The sequence below is a fragment of the Euprymna scolopes genome, chromosome 46 (genome assembly GCF_053919585.1).
Source record: "Euprymna scolopes isolate OS-2025 chromosome 46, ASM5391958v1, whole genome shotgun sequence".
In the NCBI taxonomy this organism is placed as follows: domain Eukaryota; kingdom Metazoa; phylum Mollusca; class Cephalopoda; order Sepiida; family Sepiolidae; genus Euprymna; species Euprymna scolopes.
Window position 1 is genome coordinate 5,151,541 of NC_136527.1, and position 27,082 is coordinate 5,178,622.

The 27,082-nt window shown below is 27.6% G+C and overlaps 1 protein-coding gene across 2 annotated transcripts in view; it reads right to left on the reverse strand.

The window, feature by feature from the left end:
• LOC145271328 (SUZ RNA-binding domain-containing-like) overlaps positions 1-27,082 on the reverse strand; it is a 62,041-nt gene that overhangs the window by 3,011 nt on the left and 31,948 nt on the right. Inside the window, exons 2-4 of one of the 2 annotated variants that reach the window (XM_080126876.1) lie at positions 21,908-21,972; positions 14,498-14,614; positions 529-660 (exon numbers count right to left, since the gene is read on the reverse strand). In XM_080126876.1, coding sequence (XP_079983002.1) covers positions 529-660; positions 14,498-14,614; positions 21,908-21,972 — 314 coding nt within the window. The remainder of the gene's footprint in view (positions 1-528; positions 661-14,497; positions 14,615-21,907; positions 21,973-27,082) is intronic. The other variant, XM_080126877.1, reaches the window with a different exon arrangement.

Sequence of the window (27,082 nt, forward strand, 5' to 3'; positions counted from 1 at the left end):
TATATATATATATATATATATATATATATATAAATTCCACCTCCAAACAACGCTGAAGATATAAATTTTATAGAAGAAATTAGACCGGGAGTCTAAATAGCAAAGTTTATTTTAATGTGTTAATACTTTACAATAATCTGGCTCATAATACTGTGGATATATAATAAGCTCAATAGGTATATGTATCTTAGAGCTATATTAATGTTAAGTATAAAGATTAATAATTAGAAATCAGTTAATGAATCTTAATAAAGACATTTATTTTTTCTAAGTTTTCTATTTTTATTTTATCCTAGTTTTTTATCCTAAAATTCACAACTTCTTTCTTAAGTTTTAAATATTTGCAGGACCATCCACCAAACTTACGACAAAATGCTAGTTTTATTTCGGTGTCTTAAATCCCCTCTCCCCCTGCTTTTTGTGCTGATGAGGAGATGAATATTCGAATACAATTATTCTCAATGATTATTGTCGATTATAAAATAAAATGAATATCGTTTCTGTTTCGTGAAAGCAACTAAAAAATACCTATTATCTGTCGGAGTCTGAGTTTGTTGGCCATCATAGCCAGTGGCACACCCCATAATCCTCAGCCGAGCCTCAGCATATTCAGCTTCTCGCTGTTCCAAGGTCTTCAATGGACGATTTACTGAAATACTGCTGTAATAAATAAATAAATAAATAAATTAAATTAAAATACTTTTACCATGACTATTGTTTGTGCAAATTTTTTTTTTTAAATTTAAAGGCATGGTTATTAAGAAATGTGTAAACAAACAAACAATTTGGGGGCAATTTTACTCTATAATGCCCCCTTTAGAGGAGCAACTAGAGTTGTCCTGGAAAAATCTGTTCTGGCAAAAATTTACTTTTACCATGACTAATGTTTGTGCAAAAGTTTTTAAAAATCCAAGGCGTGGTTATCATGAAAAGTGCAAACAAATAAATGGATGAAAAAAGTAGAATGAATGAAAAAAAAAAAAATCTAATTAAAGTTAACAACCTTATACAGCCTAACATCACAAGTACATTTCAAAAGTTTTATCACAACACAAACAGAAGGACTCGCTGATCACATATAGAAATAGAATGAATGAAAAAATCTAATTAAAAAAGGAACAGTCTGGTTTTGATCAAAGTTAACAACCTTATACAGCCTAACATCACAAGTTAGGACTAGTTGATTACATATGGAAAGACAAACAAAAAATAATTAATAGGTGGAGGGCCAAGACCAAGCTTAGAAATAAGCAGCATATTGGAAACAAAAATTTCAATGATAAAAGGGAGATAATCCCCTGTCGAACTTTATTAGAGTTGCCTCCCCTTTGTCAACCAAATTTTTCTCACACATACGAAACCACGGCTAAATAACAAAAAACAACTCTAAAAATACGAAACCATCTACAGAGTCCAATCCAAACAAATAATATAAACACTCATCTCAAAAATCCAGAATTGTAATGATTTTAGTTCTTGGAAATTTCAAACGGAACTTTTTATCATTTAACCTGACAGAGTAGCATGTTCTCGTTCCTTCAGCCATAACTGGGTTCGAAGTGCTAAGTGATTCACAATTGTATTTTTGGTGTCGACCGCACTTGGTATTGGACCTTCAACATCAAGAAGAGTGTAACTTTTATTAACAATGTAACCTTCGACCTGCTTCAGGTCTACGTTTTACACCCTTAAAATTTTGGCGATAGAAGAGATAATCCCCTGTCGATCTTTAGAAAAGTTGCTTCCCCTTTGTCAACAATTTTTTTTCACACATACGAAACCACAGCCATAAAGCAGAGACCAATTCCAAGAATACGAAAATATTTATGGGGCAAATAACTTTTCTCCTTTCTTTTCCAAGACAACAATCAACAATATATATATATATATATATATATATATATATAGTGTTATAATGGAATAATTCCAGGAGGAAATCCGGGTATGAGAGCTCAATGTGGTAAACAGAGTAATAACATAAAAATATAACACGGAAATTACATAATTGTCGATGCAATAATTTATTTCAACCTTATGGTATTTTCAAGCATCTAAACTAGACAATTACATTTTTGATACTGAAATAAAGAAAGAAAAAGAATCGGGTCCCGACTGTCAAAAACCAGAGGGTAGTAGCAATCCACTTAATACATTTTATAGAGAGGGTGGGAATTAAGTTAGTATGGGAGGGATTTTTTAAAAAAACATTATTGCATTAACAATTATGTAATGTCCGTGTTATATTTATATATATATATATATATATATATATATATATATATATATATATATAGTGCGTCAATGTATTTTGTAAACGTTTACTTTTGATTTATTCATGTTGGATTATTGGCCGGACTATGCCGAATTTTGTGAATAGCAAAACAAAAACAAAGAAGCAACAAGGCCAAACCAACTGAAACGTTGCACAAAAAACACTCAAGATGAGAACAATAGTCCGATGATATTCTTTAAGTTTTTTGTATCTTTAATCGGTAGTTTGTATTGTTTGGTTTGGTTGTTTTATAGTGGATTTTGTTTGGTACATTTTAAGTTAGGAAACCAGTGGGGGGAAATAGAAAGAGAAAGGTGAAATGTGAAGAAGAAAAAGAAGGAAAAGGTGGGTCGTTGTTTTTGGCTTTGGTTTTACATAAGTTTTGTCAAAATGAAGTAGAAAAAAACAAAAAAACATCAATGTTCGGTGCATTTCGTCTCAGGAAGCCAATATCATCAGACAGCCTGATCTGGTAGCACCAGTGAAAATTAGGAAGACACAATGTAATTACAGAGCATATAACAGACGTCTAAATATCCTATGTTAAAAATTTATATATATATATATATATATATATATATAAAACGTTACATTGATATTCACAATTTTTAACAGCACCTGTTTCTAAGCGCCGAGCTAAGGGTAGAATAGATTCATTGATTGATATATTAATAATATGAATGCAAGGCAAGAAAAGGAGAGAGAAAAAAAAAAAAAAAAGAAAATGGATGTGTGAATTAATGGACGAGGAAGAAGAAAAGGAAACGTGTATATTGGGTATTGGTGATAAAACCTTGTGTTAAAAACAAAAAAAAATGCTGACCAGTATTTATATTCATTTCTTTCCTTTGTTTGTTTATAACGCCAATGTCACGTCTGTTTTTATCGCCTGCCATATTATTATTGTTGTCATCAATATTATTATTGTTGTCATCAATATTATTATTATTGTTGTCATCAATATTATTATTGTTGCCATCAATATTATTATTTTTGTCATCAATATTATTGTTATTGTTGTCATCAATATAATTATTGTTGTCATCAATATTATTATTATTGTTGTCATCAATATTATTATTGTTGTCATCAATATTATTATTATTGTCGTCAATATTATTATTGTTGTCATCAATATTATTATTGTTGTCATCAATATTATTATTGTTGTCATCAATATTATTATTGTTGTCATCAATATTATTATTGTTGTCATCAATATTATTATTGTTGTCATCAATATTATTATTGTTGTCATCAATATTATTATTGTTGTCATCAATAATATTATTGTTGTCATCAATATTATTATTGTTGTCATCAATATTATTGTCGTCATCAATAATATTATTGTTGTTGTCATCAATATTATTGTTGTTGTCATCAATATTATTGTTGTTGTCATCAATATTATTGTTGTTGTCATCAATATTATTATTGTTGTCATCAATATTATTATTGTTGTCATCAATATTATTATTGTTGTCATCAATATTATTATTGTTGTCATCAATATTATTATTGTTGTCATCAATATTATTGTTGTTGTCATCAATATTATTATTGTTGTTGTCATCAATATTATTATTGTTGTCATCAATATTATTGTTGTCATCAATAGTATTGTTGTCATCAATATTATTGTTGTCATCAATATTATTGTTGTCATCAATATTATTATTGTTGTCATCAATATTATTATTGTTGTTGTCATCAATATTATTATTGTTGTTGTCATCAATATTATTATTGTTGTCATCAATATTATTGTTGTCATCAATATTATTATTGTTGTCATCAATATTATTGTTGTTGTCATCAATATTATTATTGTTGTCATCAATATTATTGTTGTCATCAATATTATTGTTGTCATCAATATTATTATTGTTGTCATCAATATTATTGTTGTTGTCATCAATATTATTGTTGTTGTCATCAATATTATTATTGTTGTCATCAATATTATTATTGTTGTCATCAATATTATTATTGTTGTCATCAATATTATTATTGTTGTCATCAATATTATTATTGTTGTCATCAATATTATTATTGTTGTCATCAATATTATTGTTGTTGTCATCAATATTATTATTGTTGTTGTCATCAATATTATTATTGTTGTCATCAATATTATTGTTGTCATCAATATTATTATTGTTGTCATCAATATTATTGTTGTTGTCATCAATATTATTATTGTTGTCATCAATATTATTGTTGTCATCAATATTATTGTTGTCATCAATATTATTATTGTTGTCATCAATATTATTGTCGTCATCAATAATATTATTGTTGTTGTCATCAATATTATTGTTGTTGTCATCAATATTATTATTGTTGTCATCAATATTATTGTTGTTGTCATCAATATTATTATTGTTGTCATCAATATTATTATTGTTGTCATCAATATTATTATTGTTGTCATCAATATTATTATTGTTGTCATCAATATTATTATTGTTGTCATCAATATTATTATTGTTGTCATCAATATTATTATTGTTGTCATCAATATTATTGTTGTCATCAATATTATTGTTGTTGTCATCAATATTATTATTGTTGTCATCAATATTATTGTTGTCATCAATATTATTGTTGTCATCAATATTATTATTGTTGTCATCAATATTATTGTTGTTGTCATCAATATTATTGTTGTTGTCATCAATATTATTATTGTTGTCATCAATATTATTATTGTTGTCATCAATATTATTATTGTTGTCATCAATATTATTATTGTTGTCATCAATATTATTATTGTTGTCATCAATATTATTATTGTTGTCATCAATATTATTATTGTTGTTGGCAATATTATTATTGTTGTCATCAATATTATTATTGTTGTCATCAATATTATTATTGTTGTCATCAATATTATTATTGTTGTCATCAATATTATTATTGTTGTCATCAATATTATTATTGTTGTCGGCAATATTATTATTGTTGTCATCAATATTATTATTGTTGTCATCAATATTATTATTGTTGTCATCAATATTATTGTTGATGTCATCAATATTATTATTGTTGTCATCAATATTATTATTGTTGTCATCAATATTATTATTGTTGTCATCAATATTATTGTTGATGTCATCAATATTATTATTGTTGTCATCAATATTATTATTGTTGTCATCAATATTATTATTGTTGTCATCAATATTATTGTTGTCATCAATATTATTATTGTTGTCATCAATATTATTATTGTTGTCATCAATATTATTATTGTTGTCATCAATATTATTATTGTTGTCATCAATATTATTGTTGTCATCAATATTATTGTTGTCATCAATATTATTATTATTGTCATCAATATTATTGTCGTCATCAATAATATTATTGTTGTCATCAATATTATTATTGTTGTCATCAATATTATTATTGTTGTCATCAATATTATTGTTGTCATCAATATTATTGTTGTCATCAATATTATTGTTGTTGTCATCAATATTATTGTTGTTGTCATCAATATTATTATTGTTGTCATCAATATTATTATTATTGTCATCAATATTATTGTCGTCATCAATAATATTATTGTTGTCATCAATATTATTATTGTTGTCATCAATATTATTATTGTTGTCATCAATATTATTGTTGTCATCAATATTATTGTTGTCATCAATATTATTGTTGTTGTCATCAATATTATTGTTGTTGTCATCAATATTATTATTGTTGTCATCAATATTATTATTGTTGTCATCAATATTATTATTGTTGTCATCAATATTATTATTATTGTTGTCATCAATATTATTATTGTTGTCATCAATATTATTATTGTTGTCATCAATATTATTATTATTGTCATCAATATTATTGTCGTCATCAATATTATTGTCGTCATCAATAATATTGTTGTCATCAATATTATTATTGTTGTCATCAATATTATTATTGTTGTCATCAATATTATTGTTGTCATCAATATTATTGTTGTCATCAATATTATTGTTGTTGTCATCAATATTATTGTTGTTGTCATCAATATTATTATTGTTGTCATCAATATTATTGTTGTCATCAATATTATTGTTGTCATCAATATTATTGTTGTTGTCATCAATATTATTATTGTTGTCATCAATATTATTATTGTTGTCATCAATATTATTATTGTTGTCATCAATATTATTATTGTTGTCATCAATATTATTATTGTTGTCATCAATATTATTATTGTTGTCATCAATATTATTATTATTGTTGTCATCAATATTATTATTGTTGTCATCAATATTATTGTTGTCATCAATATTATTGTCGTCATCAATAATATTATTGTTGTCATCAATATTATTATTGTTGTCATCAATATTATTATTGTTGTCATCAATATTATTATTGTTGTCATCAATATTATTATTATTGTCATCAATATTATTGTCGTCATCAATAATATTATTGTTGTCATCAATATTATTATTGTTGTCATCAATATTATTGTTGTTGTCATCAATATTATTATTGTTGTCATCAATATTATTATTGTTGTCATCAATATTATTATTGTTGTCATCAATATTATTGTTGTTGTCATCAATATTATTGTTGTTGTCATCAATATTATTATTGTTGTCATCAATATTATTATTGTTGTCATCAATATTATTATTATTGTCATCAATATTATTGTCGTCATCAATAATATTATTGTTGTCATCAATATTATTATTGTTGTCATCAATATTATTGTTGTCATCAATATTATTGTTGTCATCAATATTATTGTTGTTGTCATCAATATTATTGTTGTTGTCATCAATATTATTATTGTCATCAATATTATTGTCGTCATCAATAATATTATTGTTGTCATCAATATTATTATTGTTGTCATCAATATTATTGTTGTCATCAATATTATTGTTGTCATCAATATTATTGTTGATGTCATCAATATTATTGTTGTTGTCATCAATATTATTATTGTTGTCATCAATATTATTATTGTTGTCATCAATATTATTATTGTTGTCATCAATATTATTATTGTTGTCATCAATATTATTATTGTTGTCATCAATATTATTATTGTTGTCATCAATATTATTGTTGTCATCAATATTATTGTTGTCATCAATATTATTATTGTTGTCATCAATATTATTGTTGTCATCAATATTATTGTTGTTGTCATCAATATTATTGTTGTTGTCATCAATATTATTATTATTGTCATCAATATTATTGTCGTCATCAATAATATTATTGTTGTCATCAATATTATTATTGTTGTCATCAATATTATTATTGTTGTCATCAATATTATTATTGTTGTCATCAATATTATTATTGTTGTCATCAATATTATTGTTGTCATCAATATTATTATTGTTGTCATCAATATTATTATTGTTGTCATCAATATTATTATTGTTGTCATCAATATTATTATTGTTGTCATCAATATTATTGTTGTCATCAATATTATTGTTGTTGTAATCAATATTATTGTTGTTGTCATCAATATTATTATTGTCATCAATATTATTATTGTTGTCATCAATATTATTGTTGTTGTCATCAATATTATGATTGTTGTCATCAATATTATTATTGTTGTCATCAATATTATTATTGTCGTCATCAATATTATTATTGTTGTCATCAATATTATGATTGTTGTCATCAATATTATTATTGTTGTCATCAATATTATTGTTGTCATCAATATTATTGTTGTTGTCATCAATATTATTGTTGTTGTCATCAATATTATTATTGTTGTTATCAATATTATTATTGTTGTCATCAATATTATTATTGTTGTTGTCATCAATATTATTGTTGTTGTCATCAATATTATTGTTGTTGTCATCAATATTATTATTGTTGTTGTCATCAATATTATTATTGTTGTTGTCATCAATATTATTATTGTTGTCATCAATATTATTATTGTTGTTGTCATCAATATTATTATTGTTGTCATCAATATTATTATTGTTGTTGTCATCAATATTATTATTGTTGTTGTCATCAATATTATTGTTGTTGTCATCAATATTATTATTGTTGTCATCAATATTATTATTGTTGTCATCAATATTATTATTATTGTTGTCATCAATATTATTATTATTGTTGTCATCAATATTATTATTGTTGTTGTCATCAATATTATTGTTGTTGTCATCAATATTATTATTGTTGTCATCAATATTATTATTGTTGTTGTCAATATTATTATTATTGTTGTCATCAATATTATTGTTGTCATCAATATTATTGTTGTTGTCATCAATATTATTATTGTTGTCATCAATATTATTATTGTTGTCATCAATATTATTATTGTTGTCATCAATATTATTGTTGTTATCAATATTATTGTTGTTGTCATCAATATTATTATTGTTGTTATCAATATTATTATTGTTGTCATCAATATTATTATTGTTGTTGTCATCAATATTATTGTTGTTGTCATCAATATTATTATTGTTGTTGTCATCAATATTATTATTGTTGTCATCAATATTATTATTGTTGTCATCAATATTATTATTGTTGTCATCAATATTATTATTGTTGTTGTCATCAATATTATTATTGTTGTCATCAATATTATTATTGTTGTTGTCATCAATATTATTGTTGTTGTCATCAATATTATTATTGTTGTCATCAATATTATTGTTGTTGTCATCAATATTATTATTGTCATCAATATTATTATTGTTGTCATCAATATTATTATTATTGTTGTCATCAATATTATTATTGTTGTTGTCATCAATATTATTGTTGTTGTCATCAATATTATTATTGTTGTCATCAATATTATTGTTGTCATCAATATTATTGTTGTCATCAATATTATTGTTGTCATCAATATTATTATTATTGTCATCAATATTATTGTTGTTGTCATCAATATTATTGTTGTTGTCATCAATATTATTGTTGTCATCAATATTATTATTGTTGTCATCAATATTATTATTGTTGTCATCAATATTATTATTGTTGTCATCAATATTATTATTGTTATCAATATTATTATTGTTGTCATCAATATTATTATTGTTGTCATCAATATTATTATTGTTGTCATCAATATTATTATTGTTGTCATCAATATTATTATTATTGTCATCAATATTATTATTGTTGTCATCAATATTATTATTGTTGTCATCAATATTATTATTGTTGTCATCAATATTATTATTGTTGTCATCAATATTATTATTGTTGTCATCAATATTATTATTGTTGTCATCAATATTATTATTGTTGTCATCAATATTATTATTGTTGTCATCAATATTATTATTGTTGTCATCAATATTATTATTATTGTCATCAATATTATTATTGTTGTCATCAATATTATTATTGTTGTCATCAATATTATTATTATTGTCATCAATATTATTATTGTTGTCATCAATATTATTATTGTTGTCATCAATATTATTATTGTTGTCATCAATATTATTATTGTTGTCATCAATATTATTATTGTTGTCATCAATATTATTATTGTTGTCATCAATATTATTATTGTTGTCATCAATATTATTATTGTTGTCATCAATATTATTATTGTTGTCATCAATATTATTATTGTTGTCATCAATATTATTATTGTTGTCATCAATATTATTATTATTGTCATCAATATTATTATTGTTGTCATCAATATTATTATTGTTGTCATCAATATTATTATTGTTGTCATCAATATTATTATTGTTGTCATCAATATTATTATTATTGTCATCAATATTATTATTGTTGTTGTCATCAATATTATTATTGTTGTTGTCATCAATATTATTATTGTTGTCATCAATAATATTATTGTTGTCATCAATATTATTGTTGTTGTCATCAATATTATTGTTGTTGTCATCAATATTATTATTGTTGTCATCAATATTATTATTGTTGTCATCAATATTATTGTTGTCATCAATATTATTATTGTTGTCATCAATATTATTATTATTGTCATCAATATTATTATTGTTGTCATCAATATTATTATTGTTGTTGTCATCAATATTATTATTGTTGTCATCAATAATATTATTGTTGTCATCAATATTATTGTTGTTGTCATCAATATTATTGTTGTCATCAATATTATTGTTGTTGTCATCAATATTATTATTGTTGTCATCAATATTATTATTGTTGTCATCAATATTATTATTGTTGTCATCAATATTATTATTGTTGTCATAAATATTATTGTTGTTGTCAATATTATTATTGTTGTCATCAATATTATTATTGTTGTCATCAATATTATTGTTGTCATCAATATTATTGTCGTCATCAATAATATTATTGTTGTTGTCATCAATATTATTGTTGTTGTCATCAATATTATTGTTGTTGTCATCAATATTATTATTGTTGTCATCAATATTATTGTTGTCATCAATATTATTGTCGTCATCAATAATATTATTGTTGTTGTCATCAATATTATTGTTGTTGTCATCAATATTATTGTTGTTGTCATCAATATTATTATTGTTGTCATCAATATTATTGTTGTCATCAATATTATTGTCGTCATCAATAATATTATTGTTGTTGTCATCAATATTATTGTTGTTGTCATCAATATTATTTTCGTCATCAATATTATTGTCGTCATCAATAATATTATTGTTGTTGTCATGAATATTATTATTGTTGACATCAATATTATTATTGTTGACATCAATATTATTATTGTTATCAATATTATTGTTGTTGGCATCAATATTATTGTTGTTGTCATCAATATTATTATTGTTGTCATCAATATTATTATTGTTGTCATCAATATTATTATTGTTGTCATCAATATTATTATTGTTGTCATCAATATTATTATTGTTGACATCAATATTATTATTGTTGTTGGCATCAATATTATTATTGTTATCAATATTATTGTTGTCATCAATATTATTATTGTTGACATCAATATTATTATTGTTGTCATCAATATTATTATTGTTGTTGTCAATATTATTATTGTTGTCATCAATATTATTATTGTTGTTGTCAATATTATTATTGTTGACATCAATATTATTATTGTTGACATCAATATTATTATTGTTGTCATCAATATTATTTTCGTCATCAATATTATTATTGTTGACATCAATATTATTATTGTTGACATCAATATTATTATTGTTATCAATATTATTGTTGTTGGCATCAATATTATTGTTGTTGTCATCAATATTATTATTGTTGTCATCAATATTATTATTGTTGTCATCAATATTATTATTGTTGTCATCCATATTATTATTGTTGACATCAATATTATTATTGTTGTTGGCATCAATATTATTATTGTTATCAATATTATTGTTGTTGGCATCAATATTATTGTTGTCATCAATATTATTATTGTTGACATCAATATTATTATTGTTGTCATCAATATTATTATTGTTGTCATCAATATTATTTTCGTCATCAATAATATTATTGTTGTCATCAATATTATTATTGTTGTTGGCATCAATATTATTATTGTTGTCATCAATATTATTATTGTTGTCATCAATATTATTATTGTTGTCATCAATATTATTATTGTTGACATCAATATTATTATTGTTGTTGGCATCAATATTATTATTGTTATCAATATTATTGTTGTTGGCATCAATATTATTGTTGTCATCAATATTATTATTGTTGACATCAATATTATTATTGTTGTCATCAATATTATTATTGTTGTCATCAATATTATTATTGTTGACATCAATATTATTATTGTTGTTGGCATCAATATTATTATTGTTGTCATCAATATTATTATTGTTGTCATCAATATTATTATTGTCATCAATATTATTATTATTGTCATCAATATTATTATTATTGTCATCAATATTATTATTATTGTCATCAATATTATTATTATTGTCATCAATATTATTATTGTTGTCATCAATATTATTATTGTTGACATCAATATTATTATTGTTGTCATCAATATTATTATTGTTGGCATCAATATTATTATTGTTGTCATCAATATTATTATTGTTGTCATCAATATTATTATTGTTGACATCAATATTATTATTGTTGTCATCAATATTATTATTGTTGTCATCAATATTATTGTTGTCATCAATATTATTGTTGTCATCAATATTATTATTGTTGTCATGAATATTATTATTGTTGTTGGCATCAATATTATTATTGTTGACATCAATATTATTATTGTTGTTGTCATCAATATTATTATTGTTGACATCAATATTATTATTGTTGTCATCAATATTATTATTGTTGTCATCCATATTATTATTGTTGACATCAATATTATTATTGTTGTTGGCATCAATATTATTATTGTTATCAATATTATTGTTGTTGGCATCAATATTATTGTTGTCATCAATATTATTATTGTTGACATCAATATTATTATTGTTGTCATCAATATTATTATTGTTGTCATCAATATTATTTTCGTCATCAATAATATTATTGTTGTCATCAATATTATTATTGTTGTTGGCATCAATATTATTATTGTTGTCATCAATATTATTATTGTTGTCATCAATATTATTATTGTTGTCATCAATATTATTATTGTTGACATCAATATTATTATTGTTGTTGGCATCAATATTATTATTGTTATCAATATTATTGTTGTTGGCATCAATATTATTGTTGTCATCAATATTATTATTGTTGACATCAATATTATTATTGTTGTCATCAATATTATTATTGTTGTCATCAATATTATTATTGTTGACATCAATATTATTATTGTTGTTGGCATCAATATTATTATTGTTGTCATCAATATTATTATTGTTGTCATCAATATTATTATTGTCATCAATATTATTATTATTGTCATCAATATTATTATTATTGTCATCAATATTATTATTATTGTCATCAATATTATTATTATTGTCATCAATATTATTATTGTTGTCATCAATATTATTATTGTTGACATCAATATTATTATTGTTGTCATCAATATTATTATTGTTGGCATCAATATTATTATTGTTGTCATCAATATTATTATTGTTGTCATCAATATTATTATTGTTGACATCAATATTATTATTGTTGTCATCAATATTATTATTGTTGTCATCAATATTATTGTTGTCATCAATATTATTGTTGTCATCAATATTATTATTGTTGTCATGAATATTATTATTGTTGTTGGCATCAATATTATTATTGTTGACATCAATATTATTATTGTTGTTGTCATCAATATTATTATTGTTGACATCAATATTATTATTGTTGACATCAATATTATTATTGTTGACATCAATATTATTATTGTTATCAATATTATTGTTGTTGGCATCAATATTATTATTGTTATCAATATTATTGTTGTTGGCATCAATATTATTATTGTTGTTGTCAATATTATTATTGTTATCAATATTATTGTTGTTGGCATCAATATTATTATTGTTGTTGTCAATATTATTATTGTTATCAATATTATTGTTGTTGGCATCAATATTATTATTGTTGTTGTCAATATTATTATTGTTATCAATATTATTGTTGTTGGCATCAATATTATTATTATTGTTGACATCAATATTATTATTATCAATATTATTGTTGTTGGCATCAATATTATTATTGTTATCAATATTATTATTGTTGTCATCAATATTATTATTGTTGACATCAATATTATTATTGTTGTCATCATTATTATTGTTGACATCAATATTATTATTGTTGTCATCAATATTATTATTGTTAACATCAATATTATTATTGTTGTCATCAATATTATTATTGTTGTTATCAATATTATTATTGTTGTCATCAATATTATTATTGTTGTTGTCATCAATATTATTGTTGTTATCAATATTATTATTGTTGTTGTCATCAATATTATTATTATTGTTGTCATCAATATTATTATTGTTGTTGTAATCAATATTGTTATTGTTTTTATCGATATATTTTTATTGTTGTCATCATTATTAGTATTATTGTCATTGTTATTTTCATCAATATTATTTTTTTCGTTGCCATCGTTATTGGTATTTTTATCAATATTATTGTTATTGTTGTCATTGTTATTATTGTCATCAAGATTATTATTGTAATCGACATTTTTATTATTGTCATCATTATTATCATCATTGTGATTGTGGTTATTAGTTGACTTACTTTGCAGAGTTTCCAACGCGGTCTGTATTAGCACCGGTGCCTGGCTGTCTCTTTAAAATCTTCACCTGAGGTTGGTAAGGGGTTCTTTGAGAATCTTCCTGTAAAGTTCCAGACACCCTGGAAGAAAAGAAACAAGAACGAGAAGCAATTATTTCATCTTGATGTAACAATTGGGGCATAATGATAAAGAGTCTTTTGGGGGAGCCCCAGCTCCCAAATTTTCGGGCCGTGTACCAGACTTTCTTGATAAGATGAGATTGTCACAGACACTCTTTAATTTACTCTTTTATTTCAGCATGTCTTGTCAGACAATGTTCTTTTTTTTTTTTTTTCCCTGTTTATTTTGAATGTTCCCTTTGTTATGTAACATTTCGCTGATTGCTTTCTTCAACGAAAAACCATTATTATGAGTTCCTTTCTCACACAATTACAACACTCGTCTAACTGAAACCACTATCAATAATTCCCCCCCACACACTTTATCTGTACCTAAACCTTCTTTCTTAGAACTGCACGCCTGTGGAACTTGGTTCAGTTTCCCTGCTTTCCAGCTGACTACAATTTGGTTATCTTCAAGTTCAATGTAAACAAGTTCTTGATGAACCATCCCCCTTAAGTAATCCAATTTAACAACTTTCCACTACTAACGATTACTACGGTATTGTCCCATTGACTACTGTACACTCATTAACGTTTATCCTCGAGTGGCCTCCGGGCCTTGATGAGTGGTGACTTCTTTGTAAAAAAAAAAAAAAAAAAAAAAATTTCTATTTAACATCCTTTGCAAACTATGAAATACTGTTGGCACTTTTGAGAAATTTGATAACCCGACCCTTTTGTTGGAGTCTTTTCTCACTCTGACATTAAAAATACTTAAAATAAACTTGTTAATATACTCAGTCACAGACATACGAGCGACTACATAAAGGTTAACGAATTTGCATATTCCTTAAAAAAAGTGATAATTACGTATTCATTTTTACGGTTGCTTATCAAATGATTCGTTTCATTTGGTAATGATCCTTTTGTCTGCATCTTAAACCATATACAGTAGAACCCCGAGATATGGTGGCCCCGGGATACTTTCTTTTTTCAGGTTACGATGTGGAATACAATGTTTTTCTGACCCCTGGTTATGGTATTTGCCCCGCCTTATGGTATTATTTATAATATTATTTGTGTATTATATACTGTACTGTATTTTGTTAATAATTTGTAATGATTTTTCTGTATTTTTTTTTTTTTTTTAATAAATGTAATTCGGTACTTGTGCATTTAACGAACCAGACTTAACTCAGCATTTGCTCGGCTTTGTCCGGCGCATGACGTCAACAGCCGGATATAACCGAGCGTTGCCGATTAAGCAGACGAGAATTTCACTATCAATTGGAAGAGTGTCACAACGCAAGAAACGCTTATTTGAAGAGAGTTAAAAAAAAATTTTGTTTTAAAAAGATAACCGACGAAATAATAATGAATATTACAAACCTTGCGGACCAGCTCCAGACCCCAGAGGCTGCACTAAACTTTTGCCAGCAACGGAAATTGTTGGCAGAAGAGAAAAGGTGTTTACATTTTGGCCAGGATTGTGTACTTGCAAAGAGAACAAGCCTTTCCGACGGTTACGGTTGGAGGTGTAGAAGTGTAACATGTCTTCGATGAACCTCCATTAGGATTGGGACCTTCTTCTCAAAATCCCGACTAACCATCGCATGTATAATAAAAATAATATACTTATGGGCGTTCGAGATGGCATCTACAAAAAATCTCCATCGCGAATGTAGGTTACGTTCTCGCCACATAATTGTGGATTGGAAAATTTTCCTGCGTGATATATGCAGGAACTATTTTCTTAGGAATCCCCGGCAGATTGTTGGCCCAGGCCATACGGTAGAAATTGCAGAGTCAGTTTTTAACCGCAGAAAACACGTCGGCAGACTTCTGACACCGGTGGTCTGGGTCTTCGGTGGATACGAACCCGTCAAAAAGGAGGGTTTCTTGGTCACTGTACCAAATAGGAACGCCGAAACCCTCCTTCCACTAATAAATAAAAAGAAAAAAATCCTTGTTTCTGGCAAAAAAAAAAAAAAAAAAAGTCCTTGTTTTTGGCGAAAAAAAATGAACAAATAATCCTTGTTCCTGCCCCCCCCCCCCAAATGCTTTTTATCGCCCTTTTTTAGGCTTTTTCCATTTATTTGACATAAAGAGTTGCAAAAAAAAAAAAAATTAACTTTTACGTGTTTAAGACATAGACAATATGTTTTTTTACGTTTAAAAATGAAAAAAAAAGAAAAAAAAACAGTTCAGATAAAAAAAAACTTTCCTATTATTTAACAAAAAAAAACTTGTTTTATATGTATTTATTTTGAAAATAGAAAACAATTTCAAACAATAATAATAACAAAAACATAAATGAACGGTAGGTTTTTGCTTTTTACTTATTTAATTTTTTTATGTTTACAATTTCATTGTACCGTTATTTTGTTGTAGCGTTGTTTTTATTTTTTCGCCAACACTCGGTTTTATCCGGCTGTTGACGTCATGTGCCGGACAAAACCGAGCAAATGCTGAGTTACGTCTGGTTCGTTAAATGCACAAGTACGTGTAATTCTAAATAATCAGCCATTTTTGTTTTTAAAAATAAAAATAAAATAACCCGTGTTATAGTTTCTCATTCATTTCTTAAAGTCAAATAAATAAGTTTTTTTAAATTCAGTAAAACCCTGAGATACGGTGGTTCTAGGATTCATTTTTTTCTTTTTTGGTTACGATGTGGAATACAATGTTTTTCCCAACCCTGGTTATGGCATTTTCTCCATTTTACGGTGTTATTTATAATATTATTAGATTATATACATGTGTATTATATACTGCACTGTATTTTGATACTAATTTTTAATATGAACTGTATAAAATTTTGTTTAGGCCCTGTTATACGGTGGTTTCACCTTATGATCTCAACCGCTGAATGGATTAATGCCGTATCCTGGGGTTCTGCTTGTATATTAGACAAAATGTAAAAAAATCGTGACATGCTTCGAAGAGACAAGTCTAAATATGGACGTTTATTAATACCTTTGATTTATACACAAAAAACGTCATCCGAAAAATTGAAAAAAATAAAAAAGGTGTATGTCTATAAAGCGGGCCAAAAAAATTTTTTTATAAGAAACATTTGGAAAAAATCTTTATAATGTACGTACTTGTCACTGCATAAAGATGTCATATTCCAAAAATCACATAAATCTTTCATGAGAAACACCCGTGTGGCTGAAACTACTATCAGTAATTTTCCCCACTCTTTATCTGTGCCTAAATCCAAACGTAGATTCCATGAACAAAGCTTCTTTCTTAGAAGTGCACACCTGTAGAACTCTCTTCCGTTTGCCCGTTTCCCACCTGACTACAACTTGGATGCCTTCAAGTCCAACATAAACAAATTCCTGACAAACCACCCCCTTAAGTAAGACACTCTATCAAAACCCCTAATACTAATGATTACTACAATACTATCTCATTGATTACTGTACATGCAATAACCCTTATCCCTGAGTGGCCTCCGGGCCTTGATAAGTGGTGACCCCCCCCCCCCCCCGTAAAAAAAAAAAAAGGTCCACAAGTAATCTTTTTTACTATAAAAATCTGAAAAAAATCTGTATAATGTACGTACTTGTCACTGCATGAAGATGTCATATTCCAAAAATCACGTAAATCGATAAAGTAGTTTTTTTTTATTTAAGAAAATCAAATATTATTGGACGTTTTATCGAAGCTTTGCTACACGCCATCTTGTTTGAGAGATAATGGCACTAACGACCCCTGGCGGAAATATTAATAAATAAATAAATTGACTTCTTTTAATAAAGAGAATGTCGAAAACACTAGTTTTTTTTTTGTTTGTTTCTGCGACTGAAAAGAAGTCGTTATGTTAATTTCTCATTTTGTATCTTTTTTTTAATTCCAAAAATGTTTCATGATGTTAATTTATTATTTTTTATTTGTATTATAAAAAAGTGTTTTCGACATTTAAGAAAAAAAAAAAAAAACTTAAAATAGTTGATGGTTCAATGTTCGCTTAATAAAGTCTATTTTAAAAAAAAAGAAACTTTTTATGAAAAGAAGTCGTTATGTTAATTTATTACTTTTTATATGTATTATAAAAAAGTGCTTCCGACATTTAAGAAAATAAAACAACCTAAAAATAGTCGATGGTCTGCCCTTGTTGACCCATACTTCCACCATATTTCCGCCAGGGGTCGTTAGTGCCGTTATTTCTCAAACAAGATGGCGCGTAGCGAAGCTTCGATAAAACGTCAGATAATATTTGATTTTCTTAAATAAAAAAAATAAAAAACTACTTGATCGATTTACGTGAGTTTTGGAATATGACATCTTCATGCAGTTATAAGTATGTACATTATAAAGATTTTTTTCCAAATGTTTCTTATAAAAAAGTTTTTTTGGCCCCGTTATAGACATGCACCAAAGGTATAACTAAACAAAAGCTCTCTTTTGTCATTTTTAATGTTATTTGATTATATGATTTTTGGAATATGACATCTTTGTTCTGTGACATGTACATACATCATAAAAATTTTTCTGTATTTTTTTTTTTTTAAATACTGTGCTGTGTTACTAATTTTTAATATATACCGTATAAAATTTTGTTCATACGGTGATTTCACCTACGACCCTAACCCCAGAACGGATTAATGCTGCATCCTGGGGTTCTCCTGTAATTTAATAATTAAAGTTTTATTTTAAATACAAACAAAAGTTTGGTAACCAAAATTAAATGGCTGTTCAGGGACCCCGTTTTGCTTATTTATAAAATTTGATTTTCTTAGTGAAAAAAAAAAAAAATTCTTGATTAATTTACCTGATTTTTGGAATATGATCTCTTCATTCCTGATGAGTATATACATCTTAAAGATTTATATATATATATATATGACAACAAGAGTATGAATTGAAGAACCAAAACTATATATAGGTAGATATAGAAGGGATCATTTATTGAATAATTACCCACTCCATAGAAAATAGACACCCCACAAACCGTTAAAATAAATTATGACGCAGCAACAATACACACCCTACTTAACCATAATACATATACCCCTTAATCTCAACACTATTTTAAAGACCATATACAATCTTATATATCATACTATATATAATAAGCTTCTCCTTATTTATTTAGAATTCATTAAAACTTCCTCCAACACTCTATAATTCCTCTTAATCTTTTTCATCCCTAATGAACCTTACGCTAGACGCCGCATCTCCCCCATGCTACCTAGCACCTTCTTTACTATTCTGATGAGAAGCAATAGGCTTCGAAATGCCCTGGCATAAAGAGTCCCTTCTATCCCCCAAATTTTGTCTGTATTTCATTATTCAATAAATGATCCATTCTATATCTGCCAATATATAGTTTTGTGTCTTCATTTCATACTCTTGCTGTCCTATTGTATAAGCTCCAATAATTATTGTTGAGCTTGGCATTATCCGGATAAGTCTCCTTTTATGGAATTGATATTTCTCTTTTCCTTTTACATTAAGCTATATACATTTAACAGTTTAACTGTTTCTAGGGATCGAACCTCAGACCATGTTTACCACAGTCCGGTGCCTTAACCGTTAGGCCATAATCCCTAGATTAATTATACTGTTTATTTTTATCGCTTATAAATTTAGATTTTGTTATTGTTGTTATTTTTCAAGCGATACATAAACTACGCTGATGAGAGGTAACAACCTTGAAACACGCGTGTACATAGATTACTGTTTTAAAAATAATAAATAAATAAAAATGTTATATACGTCCAAATTAAAAAGGGCGACTTTCTAAGTAAATAAAAAAATGAGCTCCGAGGCAGAGCCAATATTAACCGTATGTATCGCTTGAAAAAAAACAACAATAACAAAATCTAAATTTATAAGCGATAAAAATAAACAGTATAATTAATCTAGGGATTATGGCCTAACGGTTAAGGCACCGGACTGTGGTAAACATGGTCTGAGGTTCGATCCCTAGAAACAGTTAAACTACGCTGATGAGAGGTAAAAACCTTGAAACACGCGTGTACGTAGATATATATATATATATATATATAATTTTTTTTTTTAATGTAATTCTAAATAAGCAGCCATTTTCGTTTTTAAAGATGAAAATAAAAGCCATTTTTGTTTTTAAAGATGAAAATAAAAGCCATTTTTGTTTTTAAAGATAAAAATAAAATCATCCGTGTTATGGTTTCTCATTCATTTCTTTAAGGCAAACAAGTTTTTTAAAATACAGTAGAATCCCGGGATACGGTGGTCCTAGGATGCGTTTTTTTTTTTTTTTTGTTACGATGTGGAATACAATGTTTTTTGGTCCCCTGGTTATGGTCTCTTTCCCATCTTACGGTGTTATTTATAATGTCTTTGATTATACACATGTGTATTACATATATTGTACTGTATTTTGTTACTAATTTTTAATATGTACTGTATAAAATTTTGCTTAAGCCTTGCCATTCGGCAATTGCATCTTATGATCCTAACCCCGAAATGGATTAATGCCTTATCCCGGGGTTCTACTGTATCGGAAAGCTACCCGGTTGGGTTGACGAAGTTTCTTCCGCGTCAGCTGTCTCTTCTCACCCCACTTTGACATTTGACATCGTCTGATGCGACTGTAGAAAGGTCTATGGCTGTCTTAATTTAATTTTTTTTAAATTGGTTGCTCAGCCCCATCCTACATGAAAAAAAATCCTCTGATCTTGAGCATGTGGTACAATGGGGAAAGAGGTGGCTGGTTACTTTTAATACATCTAAAACCCTCGACAAACCCGACAAGCAGCTAAATCCCACCCCTTCACAGTTGAGATCCCTATATGTAAAAGAACTTTCTACTTCAGTAGTTTCTTCCCCAGAACTGCTAGACTTTGAAATTCCATTCCAGGTTCCTGCTTCCCTAACTGTACTGACATGCAGAAGTTCAAGTGCAACGTGAACCAACATCTTGCTGCCCAAATCCCAACATAGTGCCCCAGTAGTTGCTGCCCCTGATAGTAGCCCCCTACACCAAAGTGGCAATGTGCCTTGTTTGGGGTGAAAATGTAAGAAAAAAAAAAAAAAAAAAAAAAAAAAACACTAAGAATATCAAATTTTATAAAGAAGCAAAATGGCATACTTCAACTGCCATTTTGTTTGAAAATTCAACGGCGGCAATTCGGCTACCAAAATTCTGTTTGTATTTAAAATAATTAAAACTTTTTAATTGCTAAAAATTTTTATTTTCTTAGTAAATAATAAAAAAAACAACACACAAAAAAAAAAAACGGTTTCTTTCTCCACTGCAAACAAAACATTATCAGAGATTTCTTTGGTAGTTAACACTATTTTTTTGCTTTTACTCACCGATTCGGGTTTGGGCTTTTTGATTTCAAGTTGTCGTTGATTTCTTTGAGTTTCTTGTCAAAGACCTAAAATTAAATTAAAGAAAATAAATAAATAATGCTTCATTTTTAAACTATGGAATAAGGGAAATCGTTTGTTATGTTCCTTGTTTTTTGAATTTTTGATAATGTATTTTTTTAATCCTTTTCTCTCTCTCTCTCTCGCTGTATACAGGATGGAACAATAAAATTGTTGTCCTAGAAAAGACGACATGATTCCATTTCCGTTTGATGAAAATCGTTCTTTTTTATGCAGACCATCTACTAGTTGGCGAGTTGTGTATAAATCCCAAACGTGATAGGAGCCTTCTATCATGTCTAAAAGTGACACAGTCTTCAACAAGAGAACAACCTACAACTCATTCTCTCTACTGATCCAAGTTACAACAACAGGACCATTGCCAGCGCCCTCAAAATGCAAATCTAGTGAGGGGTACTCGGCGTTGCCTGGGTGTTTGGAGGTGTGTGCGGAAATTCCGGGGGGGATGGGGTTAAAATCAATTAAAAAAAAAATGTTTTGGAAGGTAAGTATGAGGATCGAACCCGAACCATTGAGGCAAAGTTGGAAATTAAAGTGTGAAAAAAAAAAGAGTGCGATGGTTTTAACCATTGGGCCACTGCGAGATGCTAACAGAAATACGTTTGAATTTATTTAATTACTTGGATTTGGCAGGTGCACGTTTTAATGACTTAATGAGATCAACTTTTGACTGCGGGGTAGCATTTCATTTAATGCGGGAATGCTTCCCCTCCCCTCCAAGACGTTGGGGGTAGGGGAAAACATTATAGGAAAAGGCCTAACCTAACGAACGAAAACTGTTGAATATTTATCTTCCCGAAGTCGAGCAAATTAAATAGACAGGCGAGCTCCGTTGTTAACTCTGAGATATTACGATTTATATGTGATATAAAAAGTTCTCTGAAAAAAGCCTTTCTTGGACATACACAAAAAGCGAACATACATTTTCGCTTTTATATATATAGACTAGCGAGGGGTACCCGGCGTTGCTCGGGTGTTTGGAGGTGTGTGTGGGGTGGGGGTTTTAAAAAAAAAAAGTAAGTATGATGATCGAACCCGAACCATTGAGGCAAAGTTGTGAAAAAAAAAAAAAAAGTGCGACGTTAACCATTGCCCCACCGCGACATGCTAACGGAAACGTGTTTGAATTTATTTAATTACTTGGATTTAGCAGGTGCGCGTTTTAATGAGTTAATGAGGTCAAGTTTGACTGCAGGATAGTATTCATTTACTGCTGAAAGCTTTTTTCCCACCCCCAAGATGTTATAGGAAAAAGACTAACCCACATGCGGCGAGTGACAAATATTGAATATTTATCTTCCCGAAATCGAGCAAATTAAATAGACAGGCGAGCTTCGTTGTTAACTGTGAGATATTACGATTTATATGTGATATAAAAAGTTTTAAAAAGTTGTGGACCGACCGACCACTTCTCTGAAAGAAGCCTTTTGTAGACACACAGAAAAAGCGAACACACATACATACAAACATACATACATTTTCGCTTTTATATTTATAGATTAGTGGCGGCCGTCCGACTTTTACCTGGTCATAAAATACGCTTAAATATGATATTTTAATTTGTCCAGATTTTGTATATATTATTATAGAGTCGTGATTTCAAAAGTTAAAAAAAGTATTTGGGTGCCATCAGTTAGAATTGAAACTGAAACCAAAACTGCAGCATTCAAAGCTGGTGATGTTACCACTGTACCAACGTGACACACATATGAACTGATTAAAAATAAACTAAGACGAATGTACAAAATGTATAACGATTTTTTCAATTTTGACCCATTTTTGATCCCTTAAAGACTATTTAAGACATGAAGACCCATGAATAAAAGATCCAATCATAAAAAAAAAAAGGATTTTGGTGCTGGAATCGAAACCGAAACTGTAGCATTCAAAGCAAGTGACGTTACAACTGTACCAACGTTCGACGCATATGAACTGATTAAAAATTATATATTATTATAGAGTCGTGATTTCAAAAGTAAAAATTATTTGGGTACCATCAGTTAGAATCAAAACCAAAAGCAAAACTGTATCATTCAAAGCTGGTGACGTTACCACTGTACCAACGTGACACACATATGAACTGATTTAAATTAAAAATTAAAAATAAACTAAGATGAATCTACAAAATGTATAACGATTTTTTCCAATTTTGACCCTTTTTGACCCCTTAAAAACTATTTAAGCCGGCTAAAGACCCATAAAGAATGGTTCGTAAAAAATCCAATCATTTGAGGCCCCTAGCGCTGATCTGCGGCTTTTAGTTTCAGAGGAGATAGAGTTTGAAAATATGGAGACAGACAGATAACCCTTTATAGATTAGATTTATGACAATTGCGATTTAAAATTTTTTAAAAAGTAAAAAAAAACAGAAATGTCTATGATAATGATGACAATGACCTTCTTCGTTTCCAGCCCCCACACATAGCTATTTGGGGAGAGGGTGCATCTGATCTTGCTCGGTCATAAAACATGCTTAAATATTTTAATTCATGCAAGTTTTATATATTAATACGATAACGTGCGTGTTATTTTCTGTCACGCTTAGATCCGGGTCGTTTAATTGTTATGTACTTCCATTTCTTGTCATAAATAATTTTACCAAAAATTCTTCATAAGTTTTGGTTTCGGTTCTAGCTGATGGCAATCCAGTAATCTATTTTTTCTAATAAATAATTTTATCAAGACTTCTTCATATGTGTTGGTTTCGGTTATAGCTGAAGGAACTAAAGATATATATATATATATATATATATATATATATAATAAAACCACTCAAAAAACTATTTTCAATAATTGTGCTGAAAAGCAAAATAGCGTCCATTCGCAGCTGAACATTTTGCTAATTGCATTTCATTTCCTCTGATGATATGAGCCATTGTTGAAAATCCATGGATTAAGGAAATTAAAATAACCCCTTCTATATAATCCTTTTGTCAAGCAATAAATTCTTAAATCGAATATATGTCTCTATATGTTGTTTTTTCATAATTTAAAATTTAACCACGAAACTTCTATATATATATGCCTCAAACAAACTAGTATAAACTTTATAGTGCTTATATATATATATATATATATATATATATATATATATATATAACTACTTCATTTACTCACATAAATTAATGTACGAAAGTATAGATTTATGCGTAAACTTTAAGTATTTACTTCAAAAGTGCTCAATACGTAGGTAGAGCTAGTTAGTAATTTATAAAATATATATGGCGATTAAGCTACACTGAATATTCGGTGTTTCATCCACTCTAGGATTCCTCAGGCTTATGTGTGAATTCTGTGGTTGTTTATCGTTTTTATATGGTCCTCTTCTATTGAGATTTTAGTTAGCCAATCAGCTTTCTAGTATCCACTGCGCCCCTTCCTATCAGCCAATGAGCATGCATTTTATCGGCAAAGGATCTGTTTTAAAATTAGGTTAGTGTTTTTTTTTTGTTAGTTTATATATATATATATATATATACATATATATATACATATATATACATACATATATGTGTGATCGTTTATGTATATTCATGTTTATTTAATTTATTTATTTGTTTATTTTCTATTGTTTTCGTTAGTTTTAAAACTATTTTGTATCGCTATTCTAGAGTAAGTTTTATTTTGTGAACACAGTTATTTGCTATTTCTCTTCTACAGTTTAATAGATTTTGGGGTTCTTTAAAGTACAGGATTCGCGCATTTATATTATTTTATACTAGTTTCATCTTAATTTCCCTTGTCAGTTTAAATCGAATTTGTCCACTCAACTCAAATTATGTAGCTGTATTATGATATTATTATGATATTAAATTATGATGTAACAGAAAATAAATAAATTTTTTTTTTTAATTACATTTTCACCCCAAACAAGGCACATTGCCACTTTGGTGTAGGGGGCTACTATCAGGGGAAACATCTACTGGGGTACTATGTAGGGATTAGGGCAGCGAGATGTCGGTTCACGTTGCACTTGAACTTCTGCATGTCAGTACAGTTGGGGAAGCAGTGACCTGGAATGGAATTCCAAAGTCTAGCAGTTCTGGGGAAGAAACTACCGGAGTAGAAAGATCTTTTACATTGAGGGATCTCTACAGTGTGGGGGTGGGATTTTGCAGCTTGTCGGGTCTGTCGAGGGTGTTCACGTCGTGGGGGCACAAGTGCTTGCAGTTCAAATTAAATAAATAAACGATCACACATACAGAAAGAAAAAAAAAATTGAGTAGATATGAATTAATCTCAGAAATAAATCAAAAAAATTTTTCATATAGATTTTGGATTTCTGTAAAAAGATGGAAATTCCCATAGTCGACCAGAACTTATGCATTTTGGACCAGTCCAATTTTCAATTTTGTAAATCCTCTCTATCTGGCCCAAAATATACCCCTATTTTCTGAGATGCTACCATAAATCATACTCTACATGAATCCTCAACGTAACTTTCACAGTACCAGGATACCATGAATCCTGATAAGCAATAACTATACATTCACCAGTTGATGGTAATTTTTTGTTATTTCTATTCTGTTGTTTTACTGAAAATTCAACTATGTAAACAAAGAAATAAAACGGTAATTTTTTACCTTGTTTCCACCTTAACATTTAAAATGATTACTTTTATAGGTTTTAGGGTATGCTGAAAATGAATATCGCATTTAAATTTCTGCAAATAAATAAGGATATTAAGCAGTCATTTCTTATGTTATCGCTGGTGGCCATCTTTGTACGCGCAAGCGCAACCCTGAGAAACTATGCACAAATGCACATACCAAGATGGCCACCAGCCATAACGTAAGAAATGACATTGCTTAATATCTGGAAAGCTACTTTTTTGCAGAAAATTTAAATGCAATATTCGTTTTCAGCATACCCGAAAACCTTCAAAGGTAGTCATTTTAAAGAAAAATGTTAAGGTGAAAACAAGGTAAAAATTTACAAAATGCATCACAATTAAATTCTTTATCGAATCGCCTAATTATTATTATTTAGTTATCCTCAGTTAAAAAAAAAAACGGGTTTGTTTTACAGATTCGATTGACAAAGAGTTAAAAATAAATTCAAGTTTCACCATCTATTTAATTGTTAGGTGAGAGTACA